The 20060-nt window shown below is 43.7% G+C and overlaps 3 protein-coding genes across 4 annotated transcripts; 2 read left to right on the forward strand and 1 right to left on the reverse strand.

Moving 5' to 3' along the window:
* Nucleotides 1371-3581, forward strand: LOC8069000 (myb-related protein Hv33). Its single transcript, XM_002440127.2, has 3 exons — nt 1371-2133; nt 2263-2392; nt 2529-3581. Exons 1-3 carry the CDS (start codon nt 1992-1994, stop codon nt 3223-3225), a joined length of 969 nt encoding a protein of 322 aa, XP_002440172.1. The 5' UTR covers nt 1371-1991; the 3' UTR covers nt 3226-3581.
* LOC110430617 (chaperone protein dnaJ 10-like) lies at nt 5313-8771 on the reverse strand. Its single transcript, XM_021448442.1, has 10 exons — nt 8563-8771; nt 8318-8446; nt 8127-8186; nt 7589-7671; nt 6921-7083; nt 6674-6803; nt 6241-6399; nt 5991-6163; nt 5820-5900; nt 5313-5663 (listed from the first exon to the last, which is right to left on the reverse strand). Exons 2-10 carry the CDS (start codon nt 8402-8404, stop codon nt 5583-5585), a joined length of 1017 nt encoding a protein of 338 aa, XP_021304117.1. The 5' UTR covers nt 8405-8446; nt 8563-8771; the 3' UTR covers nt 5313-5582.
* On the forward strand, nt 13887-19472 carry LOC110430200 (phosphatidylinositol/phosphatidylcholine transfer protein SFH8-like). Of its 2 annotated transcripts, none has more exons than XM_021447391.1 (15): nt 13887-14044; nt 14189-14277; nt 14968-15256; nt 15497-15593; nt 15692-15958; nt 16060-16137; nt 16323-16424; nt 16528-16577; nt 16654-16747; nt 17006-17104; nt 17195-17308; nt 17576-17702; nt 18330-18733; nt 18954-19028; nt 19136-19472. In XM_021447391.1, exons 2-15 carry the CDS (start codon nt 14244-14246, stop codon nt 19154-19156), a joined length of 1851 nt encoding a protein of 616 aa, XP_021303066.1. In that variant the 5' UTR covers nt 13887-14044; nt 14189-14243; the 3' UTR covers nt 19157-19472. The 2 variants fall into 2 exon arrangements, with proteins under 2 accessions (XP_021303066.1, XP_021303067.1); XM_021447392.1 differs by having other exon boundaries at nt 13914-14044; nt 14147-14277; nt 19136-19467.

Raw genomic sequence — 20060 nt, forward strand, 5'->3', positions numbered from 1 at the left:
TCCCCGACACTGAGATGACGAGCGATTCATCACAGCCATCCTTGAGAAGTTATCAGCCAGCTTAGGTCTTGTTTAGTTTTCAAATTTTTTAAAATTCTCCGTCAATATCGAATTTTTGGACACATATATAAAACATTAAATATAATTTAAAAATAAGTAATTACATAGTTTTTTTTTAATTTGCGAGACGAATCTTTTAAGCTTAGTTAGTCTATGGTTAGATAATAATTATCAAATACAAACAAAATACTACAATATCCAAATCTAAAATTTTTCACCAACTAAACAAGACCTTATTACGCGCCTTTCCTGTCAGTTTTCTCTCCTTCTTTCCATCTCAGCTACAGCGAGAGGTCATTAACGAGAATGACGTGTGTTAGTAGTACTTTGCTTGAGCATCTAACAATTCTGCTCGATCATGCATGTTGTACTCTCTGCATAGGAGTACTCCTATGTGTGTTACTGTCAGGGCAAATCGGATCCACTGCAGACGGGAGATCATCGAGAAGGCGAGATGTTAAATCTGCTGTCATCACTGCCTGCAGCCGTAAAACGACTGATACTACAGTGAAGCAGAGCAGTTGCAGCGAACTGGAGGGCTGCGGCGAGTGAGTCACTGACGAGTGACGACCCCCAATTTTTCTTCCGCGACGACAGTGCAACCCCAACCGTCGTCGGCGGCGGCCGCTATCGGCGGATTGACGGGGCAAACACCGGCGATCACCCGTTCTAAATTATTCGTTATAAAAAACTTACCACATCGGAATCTGACGTGCAAAATCTCCGTAGACGAGGCCAATCAGTAGGCTGTAGACGAGGCCAGGCCACGAGGGCAGGGCATACATGTTCGTGCGCTGCAGGGTGACGTACGGACGGGATGGGACGCGGAGGTCGGCAGGCAGCCAGGCACCGCAGGCCATGGGCCATTTATTTACTAGTACACGCGACGTGATTGGTGAGGCCGATGGAGATTAGCGACGTGATTAGCTAGCTAGCTAGCCCAAGAGTGACCGGGCACTCGATCGCGCGCCGCGGGCGCGCGGCTGGCCAGCGCCCAGCGGCGGCGGCTCCGTGGCGCGCTCCGCTCCGTTTCCAACAGTGGACCAGACCAGAGCAATGCAAGCTGGCCAGCGCCGCTGGGCGGCGACGGGCGAGTGAAAGGAAAAGGGGAATTGAACGTGACGACGCGATGAGAGGAGGAGGAGGTTGTTTCGATCGCGTCGCGTCGTACAACGGGCGCGGTCGCGATTAACTAGACGTAACTCGCGAGTCCACGGGCCGCATTCATGGCTGGCTTTCGATTCCACAGTTGCCATAAGCAGTGTTTAGTCACTCGTAACAGGATGGCAAGAAAATTAGAGGGGGAGGAAATGTAGTACTAATGCAAAGGTCATGTCGCCAACTAACGCCGTGTTAAGGAGAGAGGGGGAGAACCGGAGAAGTTGCTCTCTTTCCTCCTTTCTCTCTCTCCATTGCCGTTGCAAGCCAGGAAAGCTCTCTATCTCTCTCTCCTCTCTCGTCCAGCTCCAGCACGGCGCACTATTTTAGGCCGCCACGGCGCCCACCATCTTCTCTCACAAACGGGAGGGAGTCGAGGTATCTTAAGCTCCAATTCATTGGCGCGAGAGAGCAGGGGGCCGGGCGCACTGCACCTTGCTTAGAACCCACTTGATCGCTGCCTCACCTCACCTTGTTCGTCTCTCACCTCACACCAGAGAGAGAGAGAGAGAGAGAGAGAGAGAGAGAGAGAGAGAGAGAGAGAGAGAGTGTCTGTGTCCGTGTGCAGGGCGGCGGGCAACGAGTTCTTGGTACGCACGCTTCCCCATATATACCCCCCGCCCATACATAGAGCTAGCCACAAGCAGCCACACCGATCGCCATTGCAAGTGTGGCAGCCGTCGTCGATCACCGACGTTGCCCTTGCCGCGTCTCTTAATTTGTTGCCGTCGTCCTCGGAGCAGAGAGAGAGAGAGAGCGCGCGGGAGGGGAGAATGGGACGGCTCTCCTGCGGCGGCGGCGGCGTGCAGCCCAAGCTCCGCAAGGGCCTCTGGTCGCCCGAGGAAGACGAGAAGCTGTACAATCACATCATCCGACACGGCGTCGGCTGCTGGAGCTCTGTACCCAAGCTCGCAGGCAAGCAACACTCTCTCACTGTTGTATCCATCAGCCTGTCGTCGTCGTCTTCTTCTTCCTTGTACACTGCCATCCATGGCGCGCCTTGCCTGAATTGCCTTCTCGCTCGTTGTGGTGCCGTGCGTGCAGGGCTGCAGCGCTGCGGCAAGAGCTGCCGCCTCCGGTGGATCAACTACCTCCGCCCCGACCTCAAGCGCGGCAGCTTCTCGCAGCAGGAGGAGGACCTCATCATCGCGCTCCACGAGATCCTGGGCAACAGGTCGGTTACAGCCGTCGCAATGCATTCATCCAGTCTCCACAATGCGGCGGAGGAAGATAGCTAGCATTATCATTATCAAATTGGCAACTGCGTTCATGGCCGGCGTGATGGACTAATAAGCGAATTATCCATGCAGGTGGTCGCAGATCGCGTCGCACTTGCCGGGGCGGACGGACAACGAGATCAAGAACTTCTGGAACAGCTGCCTCAAGAAGAAGCTCCGGCAACGAGGCATCGACCCGGCCACGCACAAGCCAATCGCCGCGGGCGCCGCCGCGGAGGCGGGCACGGCGCTGCCGGACGGTCGGGACCACGACCGTAAGCCCGGAGGAGCCGCCGACGGCGACGGCGACGCGGACGGCCTCGCCCAGAGCAAGCAGCTGCAGCCGGCGGCGGCCGTGTTCGACCCGTTCCCGGTGACCGACTTTGGCTTCGACCTGGGCGTGGCGGCATTGTACTGCGGTCCGTACGACGACGGCAAGGCGTCGCCGGACGCCGGGTTCGTGGCCGACTACAGCAGCGTGCTGGACGTGTCGGAGAACCTGGGCTACGGGGAGAGCTCCAGCAACAGCAGCAACTGGAACTGCGGCGCGGAGATGAGCAATGCCGTGCTCGACAGCGAGGTCCTGCACTGGGCCTCCGGCGCCGCCGCCGCCAAGCCGGAGCCCTACACAGAGCTGGAGCAGCAGCAGCAGCACAGCGGAGGGTACAGCGGCGGCGGGGGCCAGGCGGTGGACGACGACGACGACGCGCTGGAGCACAAGTTCTTGCTGCCCTGCGGCGGCCAAGAGCAGAGCCTGGCGCATTTCGACTTCAACTTGGAATACTTCTGAATTCTGATCTTTTTTTTTTCTTTTTCTTTTTGGCCCTTCATTCATCTTTGCCTGCCTTTCCTCCCTGAATTATCCACCCATTCCCCTACGTTTTTACACACAAGAGGAAGAGAAGAACAAGAATCATTTGGAAGATTAGGGATTGTACGTATAGTAACCAATATGTTAATTTTGTCTAGTCCATGATACACACTCCCCTTTTCTTTTTACCCTTTTTCTGTGTACTCTGCTCCTGCTTGGTCAGAGGAACAGAAGACATTGGTACATACGAGATTATTGTGTACTACAATATACAAAGGTGTTTCTTTTTGTAAAGAATAAATAAATTATAAACCTGCAGTTATTTCCCTTGTGAATAGTTTTTTTAAAACAAATATTTCCCTAGTGAAACGAACTTCACTTGTAGGAGTACCACAGAAAGCACCTGTACTTTTTTTCTGAATTTTTTGACTCCTCTTGACGGCGTTACTGATATTTTCTTACTCCTCTGATATTTCTCTGTTTTCTCTCTCTCTGTGCTGGAGTACGTGAAGGAGTTCGCCAGGCTTGTGTGCTCAGAACGGTTCTTGCTTGTTTACGTTACGCCGGTTGCTGTCGCGCTTTTATCCTTTTGTCCTGATTTGTGTCTCACGAAACCAGAGTGGAATGGAAGGTGGTAGCAGCAGCAGCAGCAGCAGCGGAGTTTGTGACAACGGTGCTCTCCTCTCCTGCAAGGCAGGGCAATGAAAAATATTCAAACCAAAAATATAGCCGGCCATGCCAATGCAGTGTGGTTTGGTTTATTTATTATCTGGGCGACGCACGGACGGACGGACGGGCGGACGATGCTTGCAGCACACTCCCGTTTGTTAAAGACGGCATTGGCTTGTGGGCGAATCCTCTGCCCGGCAGCGTCCCTTTCGGCAAGGTCATCACGTCAGTCCTAGGATCGGAGGGGGCTCCGCTCCTTCACGGTGCTCGCGTCGCACGCTCGGATAGGATCGACAAGGACAAATCCGATGGCTGCACTGTTGTTGACTAATGGCCACAGTTTTACGCGACGGTCGCGCGCGGCTACGATCCGGCCCGGCCGTCTCCATTTCCACAGGCTACTACTGAAGCTAGCCAGCTGCTGCAGGGATGGACGTGTCGGTAGAGGGGATGAATGGGCGCACGTCAGTTTTGTCGCTCGCCATGGCAATGGCACCACCAGATCGATCACCTCGTCGTGCAGCGGCAGGCTGCAGCGGACGTCGAGAGGGAGAGGAGAGCTGAGCTGAGCTGTAAGCCTGATGCCCTGATGTAGAGGGGAAAGCGTTGGGGCCAGACGATCTGGGCCGCCTTTGGAAGGCGAAGGCCTACTTTTGCGGGCATCATTTTTGGGCCAGCTCAGCCACATGTGCGGGCAATTACGTGGTGGATGGATAAACACCCCTGGGGCAGCCTCATGTGCGCGCTAATCGGGGGGTATTTATGAGACGACGAGGAGACACAAGTATGGACATGATGGAGCTTAGCTGGGGTGCAAGTGTAACCGTGTAAGCAAGGATTAGGAATGAAAACGGATCGGATACACATGGATATCACCGATATTACATTTATTTTCATATTTCTAATCGAATTCGGATTCAAAAACGGATAATGTCAACGATATCACATTTGTTTTCATATTTCTAGTCTAGATTCAAAAATAGATAAAATCAACCCTGTCAGATAAGATATGATTAGATATCGATATTATAAATATATAATTTAAGTATTTAGATATGGAAACGGTATCGAATGTTAAATACTCGGACTTAAATACGGACAGATCTGAACCCCTCTAAACGAATTCGGTCTCGAATACAAGTCCTCCAGCTTCGCACCGCACCTTGCACTGCCACGTGTGCTTCCCTCGTCGTGAAGCCCCTGCTGTTCGCCGCAGCTACCAGTGGCACGGGCGACGACGGGCCGAGCAGAGCAGCAGCATGTGTTCTTGAGGCTTGCCAGAAGATGAGGACGCTGCAGCAGTGCAGCATGCCCCACGCAGCGTACCGCACCAATCTGACCAGACTCAAAAGGTGCAGAAACGGCGAGACATCGGCGATTCAGAGTGAAATATGAAATGGCACAAAAGACACTTGGCGAATAAAAGTATACAGATAGTACAATGCTACTATCCAGAAAGGAAAACACAGCTACAGGTTATAATATAATGCTGCATCAAGCGCAGTTCACAGCCTCATGTTAAACGCTCACATAATCTACAGAAATTTAATAGAAGGGTACTGTAGACCGGATTTGCGTCTTCCGAATGCTATTGTTAGCAAACAAACAAAGGTGAAAGCCACAAAAAAAAATCATCAAATCCCTTGTTACACGGTGGTCCATAGGCTTCACTGTGATGGAGTAGCTTGTTGATTTGTGGCCGTTTCAACGCGCAGGCTGTTTTCACGATGGTACATAGACTTTGCGCCCTGAATTTACACAGAAACTGTTAGTTAAGTACTGAACCCACTGGGCCGGAGACAAGGTGCCACATAGAAGATTAATCCAAAGTTCATTGACTCTCGAACTCTTTTGGGTCGCAGAAAAAATAGATGGAGCAGCAGAAAACACAAATAACAACTCACTTGGAATATCGTTCCAAGCTTTTTCAACGCTTTGGCTCGCAACTTCAGGACATCTTTGGAGACAGTGTTATCTTTCAGAACCTGAAATATCAAAGATCATAATTTCTAGTTCAATATGCATAGTGGCATGCAATCTTTGATCCAACAAGTCTAAGGCCACTCAGGACTTACAGCTTGGCAGACACGTGAAAGTGTTGACTCAATATCAACCACATTAATTTTCCAAAGTGAGCTAAGCATGGCATCTTTTTTCTCCTCAAAACTCTTCATAAGTTGCTCTTCACTGTTCTCACTTCCCTCCATCTTTTTCATCCCTTCTTGAAGTTGTATTAGAGAGATAGCACCTACAACGGAAACTCGTTAGCAGCAATGAGACCACACATGGATCAAACAAAGCACTAAAGGGTGTCCTTGGAAGTACCTGAAGCAGCATTAACCTGTGATTTAATGTGGTGTCCTTTGTCTCTAACCCACTCAGCTATAAACGGTACACCCATATAGATTCTACTTTTCCCGAGTTCTCTTGCTGCTTGCCGCACATAAATATACCCGATAGTGTGAAGCATAGCCTCACCAAATGCTGAAATTTTTGTTTGAGACAAGTTAAAAACTTGGAAAGCCAATACTAAAACATCATATGTTCAACGAATAAAATGAAGACATCAGAGGACCATCATCACTGCTTGCTACACATAAAAAGATATATAATCTATTCAAACAAAAGTAAATATACTGTGTCTACCAGATGATAAATAAAATTGAAATGAAGTATTTGCAAGACACAGATGATGCCCTTGAAAAAAAAAACACATCTTGGTAGTTGTGCACAACAAATACACAATAGCATGATGTACCTGCTTCGGATAAACGCCTAGCTTCTGCACTTGCGTAACTCACAAATTCATCTTTTCTCCCATCTACATATGGTTGAAGTCGGTCCTTAAGGCTCTGAGTAAGCTTCCCTTCTCTTTCTCTTTGTAACTCCTGTACCATAGTAAAGTTAATTAAGTTCAACTTATAATCAGCAATGTGGATCCTAAATTGAACAATACCCCGAATGCAATTGATTCAGAAAAACAGCAGGAAAGAGAAAGAACATACTTTCATCTTTTCTTGAACCTTTGCTCTTGCCTCTTGACTGTTTGAGATTTCGTCAATCTCCACTGAAGCTATAGATGCTAGAGCAAGCTGACCAACGTAGTCTTCAAAATAGTCACTTCCAAAAAGCATCCCAAAGACAGCAGCAGGATCCACCATGTTATCCCTGAATGAGTTTTAAAACAACTAAGAAAGTAAGAAAATGATTTACAGAACAGCCACAAGTAATCTGCATCCCTTTTTTTTTTTCCATAGAAGCATGTGTAGCATCTTTCAACTTTTTATGAAAAGATTATGTTTCAAAAAGAGTGTTAAGATTGCAACTGAGCTTTTGAACAGCATTCAGTTGTCCATCCTCCCTAAAACAGGCACAGTGGCGAAGCTACATTGGTAGCTTGTGGGTGCAAATGCACCCACAAAAATTTAAAAAATCACTACTAAAATCAATTTTTCACCATGGTTGTTGCTTATATGTTTACATCAATAAGAGAAGCGCACCACCCTCTAAATAGCTTCGCCACTGCAGGCATTCTTTTATAGCTTGCACATTGTGATGCTATCATGTTCTATGCTCCCAAACCAGATAAATCACTTCAATCTGAATACTCATGAGCAGACTGCCCCCTTTTACAGAAATATTTATCAAATATCAGAAATGACACATGACTTACTGGGGAATACCCTCCTTTCCGTACTTATCATAAGCCTCCTTTTTCCCCGGATCACTTAGAACTTGATAGGCCTCTCCAAGTTCCTGTTAAGATCAAGTGATTTAATTAAATATTTCATAGCAGTCAAACCATAGAGAGGTGATACAGATTCGTCCCAAAGATTATGCATGTACAATACTAGTCAATAGTTTGGGTATTTAAAATCGGAGAAAGATCAAAATCAAACTACTAAAAAGCAACCTCCTATCACATTCAGACATTGAAGCGCCGTCAGTGATGCTCGTAGCTAACACTTTTTAGATGCTAATAAGTAATAACCAAACTCTGTCACATGGGAAATTAAGAATAGATGCTACCTTGCAAAGCTATGGTACCCCTAGAAAAAAATCGAGGCAAGCTGTAGAACATTGATGATTTACTTCTATAGCCAAAAGGCCTCAATGTTCGCTGGTTTCAGAGAATTTTATCTTCCTATATATGCACACATGGTATTCGAGGGCAGTCAATGGTATATACGGATCCAACACGGAAAACCTACCTGGAACTTGAGTGCCGCGTCAGGGTTCCCGGGATTCTTGTCCGGATGCACCAGCTTCGCCTGAAGAAAACAGGCACCCAAACAATTGAGAAAGGCGAGTCCAATAGCTACCTATCCGCGTCACAACATGCAACCGAACACAAGAACCGAAGAGAGGCGCGGCCGAGGCGCGAGGAGATGGTGGGGGTCACCTTGATGTAATAAGCCTTCTTGATCTCGGCGGGGGACGCGTCGACGCTGACCCCGAGGACATCGTAGTAGGCGCTGTCCTTCACCATGGCAGGGGAGCTCCTAGATCTCGCCGCCGGCAGCTGTCAAAGCTACAGGCACCGAGAGGCGGTCATTAATGCCAACGGCAATGGAGGAAGCCGGCGCTTAATCGACGGGGAAGAAGGGCCGGATCTTTCCGCGGCGAAAGAGAGGGAGAGCTCGATACCGGGGTCGCTAGGGCCTTCTGGAAGCCGCTTGGAAGGTTCCCGGGGAAGTGGAGAACCGGAATGGGATCGCCGGATTTGGGGAAAAATCTATCAAATCTTCTGGGCGGCCAGGCAGAGTGGGGGAGCGAGCGGGGAGGACGGAGGACGGAGAAGTCGTCGGGGGTGATGCGCTGTCTGTCCGATGTGGTCGTGCTGCGGAGAACACAGGAGAGGTTCGTGAGCTGGGGCCACGCGTCAGTGTCGTCACGTCACGCGGTGGCCACGCGGACATCGGGAGGGAGTGAGGGACATGGACGGACGAACGTCGTGGGGATGCGAGGTGTCGGGCGCGGCGCGGGCCTGGTGATTCCTGCCTCCTGGGCCTGGTGTAGTTCAAAAAAAAAGTAAAAAAAAAATTTCTTATCATATCAAATTTTATGATGTCTAAATATAAATAAAAAATAATTAATTATATAATTTATTTATAATTTGTAAGATAAATATTTTAAATCTAATTAATCTATAATTAAATAATATTTATTAAATATAAATGAAAGTGATACAATGTTTATAATTTATAAAGAAAAAAGAACTAAGCAAGGCCAATCCCCTGCAGGTGAGTACTGGACGAGATGCACAGGTGGCTTCGTTTGGAACACAATGATGTTTAGGCCTTGTTTACTTGAGAAATGTTTTGCAAAATTGCTACAATAACGTTTTTGTTTATATTTGACAAATATTGTCGAAGCATAGACTAACTAGACTTAAAAGATTCGTCTCGTAATTTTCGACCAAACTGTGTAATTAGTTTTTATTTTTATCTATATTTAATACTTCATACATACGTCTAAAGATTCGATGTGATGGAGAATCTGAAAAATTTTGCAAAATTTTTTGGAAACTAAACAAGGCCTTAAGAAATACTCCCACTGTCGGTTGAAGTTGAATGAATGTAACTCTCACTTTTTTAAAAAAAAATTATACCATTTAAACTTTGATTAAATTTATATAAAAAATAGTAATTGTATAGTACAAAATAAATACTGTTAAATTAGTTACAAAATATTTTTTAATAATAAATTTATTTGGGTACATAAATATTAATATAATTTATTGTAAATTTACTCGAACTTGAGTTAGATTGGCCGGCGGATTCTGTAATTATAGTTTTTTTAGACGGAGATAGTGATATGAAGTATTGTACATACTATATACCACAAGTAGAATAGATTTTTTCCCCGCGTCTTAAAGGATGATGAATTTCATTTCCATATCTGTAAGGCCGGAAGTCCGGAACCCACAGACGATGGCACCTGAGTTAATGATGACATCTTTCGTGATCAGCTTTGATTTTTTTTTTCATTTCTTTTTGCGATCGATCAACTTTGAATTTTGATACCGCGTCTGCGATCATCATCCTAAGTTATTGATTGATGAACAAACAGTTTTTTTTTTGAGTGGATGATGAACAAACAGGTGGAGTCGGTGAACGCGTTTTCTACGAGTAGGCCGACAGCAGCAGCAGCTCCTGGGCAGCTGGGCCGTTCCTTCGCGGGCCGCGGCAACACCACAGTGCTACGGTGCCGCGAGCCCACGGCCGGCCCGCGTGACGGAGAAAACAGGCGCATTGGGCTGGGCCAGGCCTTTCTGTGTGGCAGGATTGCTGGCCCCTACTCCCTTGCTGTTGTGGTGGTGATGCGGTGACTGGTGACTTGGTGAGCAGTAACTGTCATGCTGTGAATGTGATGCAATGCAATCATGCAAGAACAGCAAGACCATACGGTACGTCCTTGCGTGCATTTTCGCTTTCCGGTCGTTCCCTCGAGATGCCGTCCTCGTGTCGCCGCCGCCCGTGCTGCTTGTTTCTGGCGTTTAATTTCTTCCATTCGTCTCTGGCGTTGATTCAGATCTCCCGACCAGCCTCTCTTTCATCATGTCCTTGCTTCATCATGACAATTGAGTACAGTATACTGACAAGTCTGCATCTCCCTTGTTGAAAAGCTAATTCACCAGTAACTGCAAGTCTACAGCTTTCTCCAAGTCTATACTCTGTCACTCTGTTACTGGGATCAGAGTCTCAGGCTATGGACGGACCGCTGCTCCTTGAACTTGAAGCGCATCAGCTCTCGCCGACTGCTAACCTAATTTGCCAATTTGGATGTCCGCATCCTCCGGTTGCATGGCAGCTGTGCCTAAACTCCTTTCGGTAACCTTTTTTCCTTTCTTGCAAAACCCTTCTGTTAACTTTCTAGGTGAGCGTTTCTGTCTGCTGCTGAATGCAAATGCAACTGCCAGAATGTTAACGAAAAGGTTTTGCAAGAAACAAATGCAACTGAGGCTTGCCAAACGTCGATCTGTTTGGCAACCCTTTTTCCTAACTTTTTTAGTTGCATGGTGGAGTCCCTACTCCCTACTACCTTTCGTCGATCTGTACACAACACAAATGCAACTGAGGCTTGCCAAACGTCGATCTGTACGTACAGAAGCAAATAAATTGACACCTGAACTGAACTGTCTGTCCTGCAGCTGGTTCCAGTGCATCAGGGAGAAGAGAACGTCGGCTGAAGCTGCCTGTCCCCAACTCCAATGCTTATTTTTTATGTTTCAATTCTTCGAAACGCAAGGTCAAAGAACGAGTATTTAATCGTGAGTGTGTGTCCTCTGGCTGGCAAAGCTAAAAGAGTCAGCTGGCGTTCCAGTATTCAGTTCATGAGCTGCATTAATTAACACCCTTACTTATTATGAGTTTTCAGAAAACGATTAAAGGAACAACTGCCCCAACAGGGACCCTCTAACCTCCTCGAGCTAACGCCAGACAAATCGCTCATTATAAAATCGTCAGTTGTTTCGTTTGATGTGCATGATTATATATCCTATAAATCTATTTCGTAGTGGATTCTGTATGCACTCCCATTATGTCGAACAGGTCCAGCAGGCGTGTTATTCCCTGAGCACCTACCCCTACCGTTCCTTGGAAAGTTCTTGGCCTTGTGAATCCATGCATGGATCACAAGCCGGATTGTTTATTTATCCCCGTTTGAAATTTTTAATGAATACTTGTTTGGAACCAGTCATGTCTGTGCTGTAAGCCCCTTTCTCGGTTCAAACGAACAGAGATTTTGCTAGTGCCTATTAGCTACTAGTAGTAGATAGGAGATGTCATCTATCATAACATCAAAATATGCGGCCGAATTCATGAATTATTGTAGGGTTACGTGGCTTTGATAACCTTACTTGCTGCCACTGACAGGTATGCAGCTGATTCAACCAGTTTTATAGATCAAAACTCGGTGCATCAACATCATTTACAATGAAGCGAGATTGGAACATTCAACCGGTTACTCTTACATCGTTTGTGTCACAATCACCGGGAAAACCACGAGGTCACTTGATTGATATTTTATATCTGCGAATTGGCCGTAGGATTTTCCTGCTTTATCTGTTCCTTTCACAATACTTTGGACTATTCTGTCCACAAAGAATGGAAAGGAGCAAAATCTATAAATAAAATCAAATGAGCCGTGAAAAGCTCACCCAAGTTTGGTCATACACCACAAGTCATATATGTTTCTTTGCTTGGTCCTATCATATATATAACCTTTATAACAAAGCACATGCTCTCTCTTTAATCTTTTTGTCCTATTACCATATCTTTTATAATATAACAAAGCATATGGTCTCTTTACTCATTTTGTCCTTCAGGCTTTCATCAGATCACACTACAAACTTGTTTGATTTGCCAACAAACCCTTTCCCGTATGATATGATGACAGCCGAAAACTGCTTTAACATGGTTCACGGGTGTTTTGCAATCAGTGTAACTAACAACTAAAAGATAATAGGTAGGCAGCGGTAGGTTCAATAGACATGGACAAAAAGTTTCCTCGATGCCGACCCCATTGATGTGCCCATTTGTTTGGTCACTGTTCTGATTGATGCCAACAGAAAAAACACAGGTCCCAGTGAACCCTTCAATCAGCTCCTCTAGCTTATCTGCCTGTTCTTTAGCTGAACAGAGCACAATGGCAGGCTACTGTACTGTGGGCTACTGCCAGTAACTATTACTATCCGTGTATTATTAGTACTATGCATTTCAGCAGGAATTTTACTGCTATTTTATTAACAGTAGTACCATTTAGAGTTCAAATCTGTGGTGCCGGACTGAGACATGGATATAACCGCGGCGAAACCATCTATGAGTTTTTGGTAAACATCACTAGGTTATACGGAGTATAATCCAAGGCGGCTGGTATTAGCAATTTTTTTCTTGGTCTGTTCAGGAACAGGCTACCGTTATTATTATATAAAACAATAGAGTATGGCCAAAAAAGCTCATTGTTATTGTAGCCACGAAATTTAAACCAAAATATACTAGGTTTAGGTACTTCCTTTTGGCAAAAATAACATGGCAAGCAGCAGCCGCAACTGATCAAGAGAGACAGAAAAGGGTTATCAAGGTGATAACAAAACACCAGTCAGAGCAAAGCAACGCACGCAGGAATTCCGCACGAATTATGTATAAATTTTATCCAAATCAATTCACATTTACTAGAAAACACAAAAAAGAGATTTTTTTTGGCCTAAATGGACAGAAGTGCACAGGTGGTATATACTTTTTTTTTTGACAATCTGACAAACTTTATTGGTCAATAATGGTTACATCGTTTGAATAACAACGGCACAATAAAAGAAGGGGGATCATCGTCCCAAATTCAGCTCATTTTCATAATCATAGCTTTGCCTAGGTATCTCATGCGCCACCTGGTTAGCTTCCTTGTTTAAATGTTCAATAGAGATCTCCTGAAATCCTCCCCAAACAGTGATGCATTCATCATATATTGAAGCAGCCAAGCTCGCTGTGAAGTCTCCATTCTTCATAACTTCTACTACTTCCATGCAGTCAGATTGAATGCACAGGTGGTATATACTACTATACTTCACAAAGAATATTTCAGCATCACATATTTAATTCCAATTTGATTTCTGAAGAAGTCCCCTTCCTAAAAAATAATCACGGAACCACCAGCAGAGCTGTAGACCAGAGTGACGAGAGGAGTTTGTTCAACTTTTCCAACCAAACGAAAATAGTCTGACCTGGCCAACTCCTCTTCCACGTGTCACATCACCGGCACATGTTCCTTGAACGCGGTCTACGGTTCATGGCCACTGTTCTGTGGGCCCTCCGAAATCGTGCCGCGACACACGCTTCCACAGATCGTCCAAATCCAAATGTAACCGAGCCTACCAGACGCCTCGAGGCACCTGGGTGCACCGGGTCCATGGACCGGGCACGCGCGCGCTGCGCAGCTCGACCGTTCGGCTAGTCCGAGCGTATGAACCGGGTCCACCTGGGAAGTGACCGGAACCTCCCCTTCTCCTCGCATCTCCCTCCGGCCTCCGGAGTCTCCCCCCTCCCACACATTGAAAAGCAGAGCGGCCGAGGCTGGCTCTCCCTCTTCTCCTGGACACAATCATCAGCTCCCGAAATCCAAATTGATACAGGTGAGAAAGAACCCCACGAAATCCCCCGAACCGTTTCCTCCCCTGGGGTTTGCATGAATTTTATGAAACATCTTTATTGGAGTTTCGTCTTTTGGTGCGCAGTTCATCAATTACAGTGCTTTTCTCCTGAATGGCCGGTTGCAGGGGATTCTGAGCTTGGGGTTTGTTCCGGGGGCCGATTCTGGGGGCGGCGGACGGGATGTCAGGCCCCCTCGACCGATTTGCTAGGCCATGTGAGTATGAAGTGCTTGTTTCCGTTGGGACACGATCAATCGATTCCCGACGAATTAGCGCATGCTATCGGTTCATCTTGTTCGTCCTTGTTTCTTTCAAATTTATGGAGTTGAGTAAATTTCTGTTTGGGTAATAATGTTCTTATGGAGAGCGTAATATACTAATATTAAATTGTTCTTTCATGGTTATAGTTTAATAGGTTTATTAGGGGCTAGGGGAAAAAACCCACGCACTACTGTTATTGAAAGAAATCCCAATACAGAAGTAGATGTTTACCAACTGCCTAATTTTTACCTGTTCTCATGAGAGGACTTGAAGCTTATGCTTGAAGTTGGCCACACCTTCAAGGATAACCACAAAATGGAATCTCAGTTAAAGCAGAAAATTGACATATAGCAATGTTGTAACATGTGCAAATTAATAAGTTCATAAATCATTCAATCAGTCCATGTCCCACCTACTGTTACCATGTACTGTTTGTGTCTATGAAGATATGTTAATACCTATATTAACTTCTCTCTTCCTCTCTCTAGTTTAGCATCAATCTAATAGTCAGGTTGCAGTTCTAGCTCCCTGTGAAGCACAATTTTCTGTCTATAGTCTAACCCACCTAATAGTAACTGCTGCTACGGAACAAATAGCTTTCTTTGCTTGGATTTGGAGATGGAAAATTGAGACAGCCTGTGCAGGTTTTGAAGGGTTTGTGCATAACGATGAAAGGAAAGAGAGCAGATCTGATGCAGACAACTCAGAAGGAGATAAGAAGACTAAAATCGGATCTTTCAAGAAAAAAGCAATCAATGCAGGGAACAAATTCAGGCATTCCCTGAGAAGGAGAAGCAAAAAGAAAGAAAGGGGGGAGTCCATCAAGGACATAAGGGACGTTAAAGAGCTTCAAGATGTTGAGACATTTCGACAATGCTTAATTGATGAGGATTTGCTGCCACAACAGCATGATGATTATCACATGATGTTAAGGTACAGCACTTCTTGTTCACAGTTTTTTTCTTCTCTTTTGAATAACCTTCAAAAGATAGGAAGTTCCTTGTTCGCAAGGTTTTGATTTCTCTTTATGCTGCATATGTTCGCCCCCTTTCATATCTTCCTAATAGCCACACACTAAACCTTGTACATGTGCTCAAGAGGCCATGATTAGAAGAAAGTGGCCACCATCCTAGACTGGGCTGGGATTCTCATTTGATCTCACTTGCATTGCAGGTTCCTAAAAGCAAGGAAATTTGAAGTTGAGAAAGCTAAGAATATGTGGTCAGACATGCTTAAATGGAGGAAGGAATTCGGGGTCGACAAAATAGAGGTAAAGCTGAAGTTAAATAGCATATCATAATATGTCGTAGTTATCAATCTTGCTCAGATTAATCTCTTATTTTAACCCTTCTTGGTCCTACACCTCAGGAATTTGACTACACCGAGTTAGATGAAGTTACGAAGTATTACCCACAATTTTATCATGGGGTAGATAAAGAGGGAAGACCTGTCTACATAGAGTTAATAGGAAAAGTTGATGCAAGCAAGCTATTACAAGTGACAACTCTAGATCGGTATGTGAAATACCATGTCAAGGAGTTTGAGAGGTGTTTCCAGATGAGATTTCCAGCTTGCTCCATTGCTGCAAAAAAGCACATAGATTCATCGACTACTATTTTGGACGTGCAAGGCGTGGTATGCTGCATTATATTATAGCCAAATATTTTTCTTTACAATATAATGCTACATTGCTAAGAGTTAGTACTTTGTTCTTTACTTCTTCTTTGTAAATTTAGGGTTTCAAGAACTTCTCGAAATCTGCCAGGGAATTAATCACACGATTACAGAAGATTGACAGTGATAACTACCCAGAGGTTGGTAACACTGTCAAGGATCCTGAATGACAAGTTTTGTTCCAGCTTTTTGAAAAAAAAACAAAGAATGTTTCCATTAATAATTTTACTAAAATTCAAAAGAAAAAGAATATACTTCCTTCTTGGCACTATGTCTATATTGGCCCAACTTTACGACCCCTAATGCATTTTGGATGCTGTTACAGACACTGTGCCGGATGTATATAATTAATGCTGGCCAAGGCTTCAAGATGCTATGGAGCACAATAAAATCATTCCTTGATCCAAAAACTGTTTCCAAGATTCATGTATGTAATGCTTTGTTAAGCACTGATTTGATTGTGTCTTTCTTGAGTAATTTGATAAACATATAATTGCCAGTTAATGACCCGTTCTCATTTTCTTTTGAAGGTTCTTGGGAATAAGTACCAACATAAGTTGCTCGAAATAATTGACGAGTGGTTAGTATTTTGTTTCTTGGCCATACATTTATGTTGTTTACTTCCATTCTAATTTCTGCTTAATGCATGCATGCAGTGAATTGCCAGAATTTTTCGGTGGCAAATGCAACTGTATTGAAGGTTGCCAAAGATCTGACAAAGGTCCTTGGAAGGATCCCAACATAATAAAGGTAAATATCCTGTCACTTGACCCCAGTCCCCAAGTATTATGAGAAGGAAAACATGAAGTTGTGGGGTGTCTGTGTGTGTGGGTGTTGGGTCTCTTGGACCTATGTACCTTTTTTTCTACCTTATTGAAATGACACGCAGTTCTCCTGCGCTGTTCGAGAAAAAAAAAGTATCAAAGAAGAAAAAGGATATGTTCCATATGAGACTTTCAGCTGGACAATTCTTCTGTTGCTAACTTGATGCATCTCCAATTTCTCCAGAGAGTCCTCAATGGTGAGGCCAACTATGGCAGGCAAATTGTGACCATATCCAGCACTGATGGAAAGATAATCAGTTATGCTAGGCCAGGGCACCCAACTGTAAGTCTGTGAATGCTTGAGTGTACAAATTTCGAGAAACATCATTCTCAATCCTCAGTCAGTACTTACTCGATTATTTTACTGAAGCAGAGAAAAGGCAGTGATGCGTCTGCCGAGTCTGGGTCTGAAGTGGAAGACGTAGTATCTCCTACTGCATCAAGGAACCTGATTACACATCCTATTTTGACCCCTGTTCACGAGGAGGCAAGTGGCTAACCATGTACTGTTTAGTGTATGAATAAAAACCTGACACTACTGGCATAATCTGGAATTGTTGACACTAAATTATAATCATTCTGTAAACACTACACCCCCTTTGTTTTTCCTGTTCCTTTTGGTAATATGGGATTTCCGCCAGTTCGCTTTCCTAACAAGTTGGAATGTAACTTTGCGCTACAAATGCTATTGCCATTTTTGCTATTGTCTACCAGACTACCAGTATTAATGTGTAACCTATGTTGCTACCTCCAGTCAAAATTGTCGGCACATGGATCTGCATTTGTTGCTCATGCTTCTATTGAAGAAAGCATTCCTGTTGTGGACAAGGTTGTTGATGATGGATGGGGTAGTCCCAAAGGTAGTCTACAAGCTTCTTCAGGTATTCTATGTTGCTATATAATTGTTTTTTTTATTGTGAATCTCTTGCCTATAGTTTTTGTTCTTCATTTTACACCTGTTCAATTTAAGTTAGTCCATGTGTGTTCCCACCAAATTTTTTCTACTATTGATATATAGATAATTAAGCTAGCAAAAGTATCTACTGATGTACTTCGTCAATCCTTTAAAAAAAATAACTCCTATGCCAATGTGCTTACATTTATACCAATGTTTTGAGCTTTTGGTTGAGTACTTCTTTTCTTTACTTTTTATAAAAAAGAATTTTGAGGGAGTCAGCTTACAACTTAAGCTGGAAAGTTGATATATAGATAATTAAGCTAGCAAAAGTATCTACTGATGTACTTCGTCAATCCTTTAAAAAAAATAACTCCTATGCCAATGTGCTTACATTTATACCAATGTTTTGAGCTTTTGGTTGAGTACTTCTTTTCTTTACTTTTTATAAAAAAGAATTTTGAGGGAGTCAGCTTACAACTTAAGCTGGAAAGTGCCCTGTAGTGTTAGGATGTAGTTCTCAAAATTACAGAAACATGTGATGCATATGCAATAATATTGCTCTATATTACTTTGTGCTGAACCCTGAACCTTTTATAATTCTCCACACCAGGTTCATTGTCCTCGAGAAATTCACATGGCGCATTTGAAGGACTCCGCATTCAAATTATCACATGGTTGACATTCTTGATCATGACCCTTTTTGCCATGCTTTGTTCTGTCCCAAGCAAGATGGCTAGAAGGATCTCTAACCAACCTAGTAGGCATGATGACTATCGTGTTGAATATCCTCAAGAACAGGAGTACAAGGAGGAATTTCGACCTCCATCTCCTGCCCCATCCTATACAGAAAAGGATGTACTTTCATCGATGCTAAGACGACTAGGTGAGCTGGAGGACAAGGTGCAGGTGCTTGAAACAAAGCCGTCTGAGATGCCATTTGAAAAGGAAGAATTGCTCAATGCAGCCGTCCGCCGCGTGGATGCATTGGAAGCTGAGTTGATTTCCACAAAGAAGGTAATTCTGTTCAAACCTGCTGTTTTCCATCTTTGGTCTCATCTGTTAGACTGTTACTCCGTGACAATGACTAATACATGAAAAATATTGTTCTAACCCTTTTTTATGATAAATGAAACAAGACTGTAGAGGCTGTGATGATGTTTATTCCATCATATAGAGAAAAGGAAATACTAACAAGGCCATGAACTTAACTATCTATTCCTACTTCCATGAGCAGGCCCTTTATGATGCTTTGATGCGACAGGATGAGCTACTCGCATACATTGACAGGCAGCAGCTGATCAAATTTCGTGTATGTTACTGTTCTCCCACCCTTCTTTCTAGATCTAAAAGTGTATTATTACGTTTCCATCAATGTCTGATCTACTGTAATTGATTCTTGTCCCCTATGTGCTGCAGAAAAAGAAGTTCTGCTTCTAAGGTTTGACCGTGGAGCAGCTGTTCATGTCCGGAGCCGTTCGTGTATATTGGATTGCGGCTAATATGTTGAATGTAATGTGTCCATCTGTAGAAGTGTGTAACAGTGTAAGTATAGTAGGAAAACAAAATAGTTGCGTTGTGCGCCTCCCCTCCCCTACGTATATCATGTTCCGAGTTCTCCAGACCTACTGGAACGACGACTTGTTCAGGTCAAGAATGTGTTGTGTGGTCTAGCACTTGTGTGCTAGCCTAAATTGTAATCTTGCAAAAGTTGGTGCATAGCTGATTCCGTGCTAATACATAGCTGTAAATGAAACCCCGTGTGCTCGTGTTTATATATATATATATATATATATATATATATATATATATATATATATATATATATATATATATATATATATATATATATATATATATATATATATATATATATATATATATATATATATATATATATATATATATATATATATATATATATATATATATATATATATATATATATATATATATATATATTGTACACGTACGTGTAGTTACTCTCATCTTCATAAACTACATTGTGTATGTATTCATACTTGTTTATCAGTTTGAGTATGTTTATATACTCATATTAAGATACTCAGGATCTTACCACGCGAAAATTTTTCAAAAAAAAATTATTTTAGATATATTACTAAAATGCCACTACTATATTATATACAATAAGTATAACCATATACTCTATGTATGTATGCATACTTAACATACATATCCTCTAGATGGTCTAGTATGATCATATACTTTGTCTATATACATTTCGTCCGGTCATATACACCTTAAATCTAGAGATACATAGATGAGAGTAACTACACGCGCGTGTAAAAGAAACGCGTCCTATATATATATATATATATATACA

This window comes from Sorghum bicolor, chromosome 9 (genome assembly GCF_000003195.3).
Source record: "Sorghum bicolor cultivar BTx623 chromosome 9, Sorghum_bicolor_NCBIv3, whole genome shotgun sequence".
Classification (NCBI taxonomy): domain Eukaryota; kingdom Viridiplantae; phylum Streptophyta; class Magnoliopsida; order Poales; family Poaceae; genus Sorghum; species Sorghum bicolor.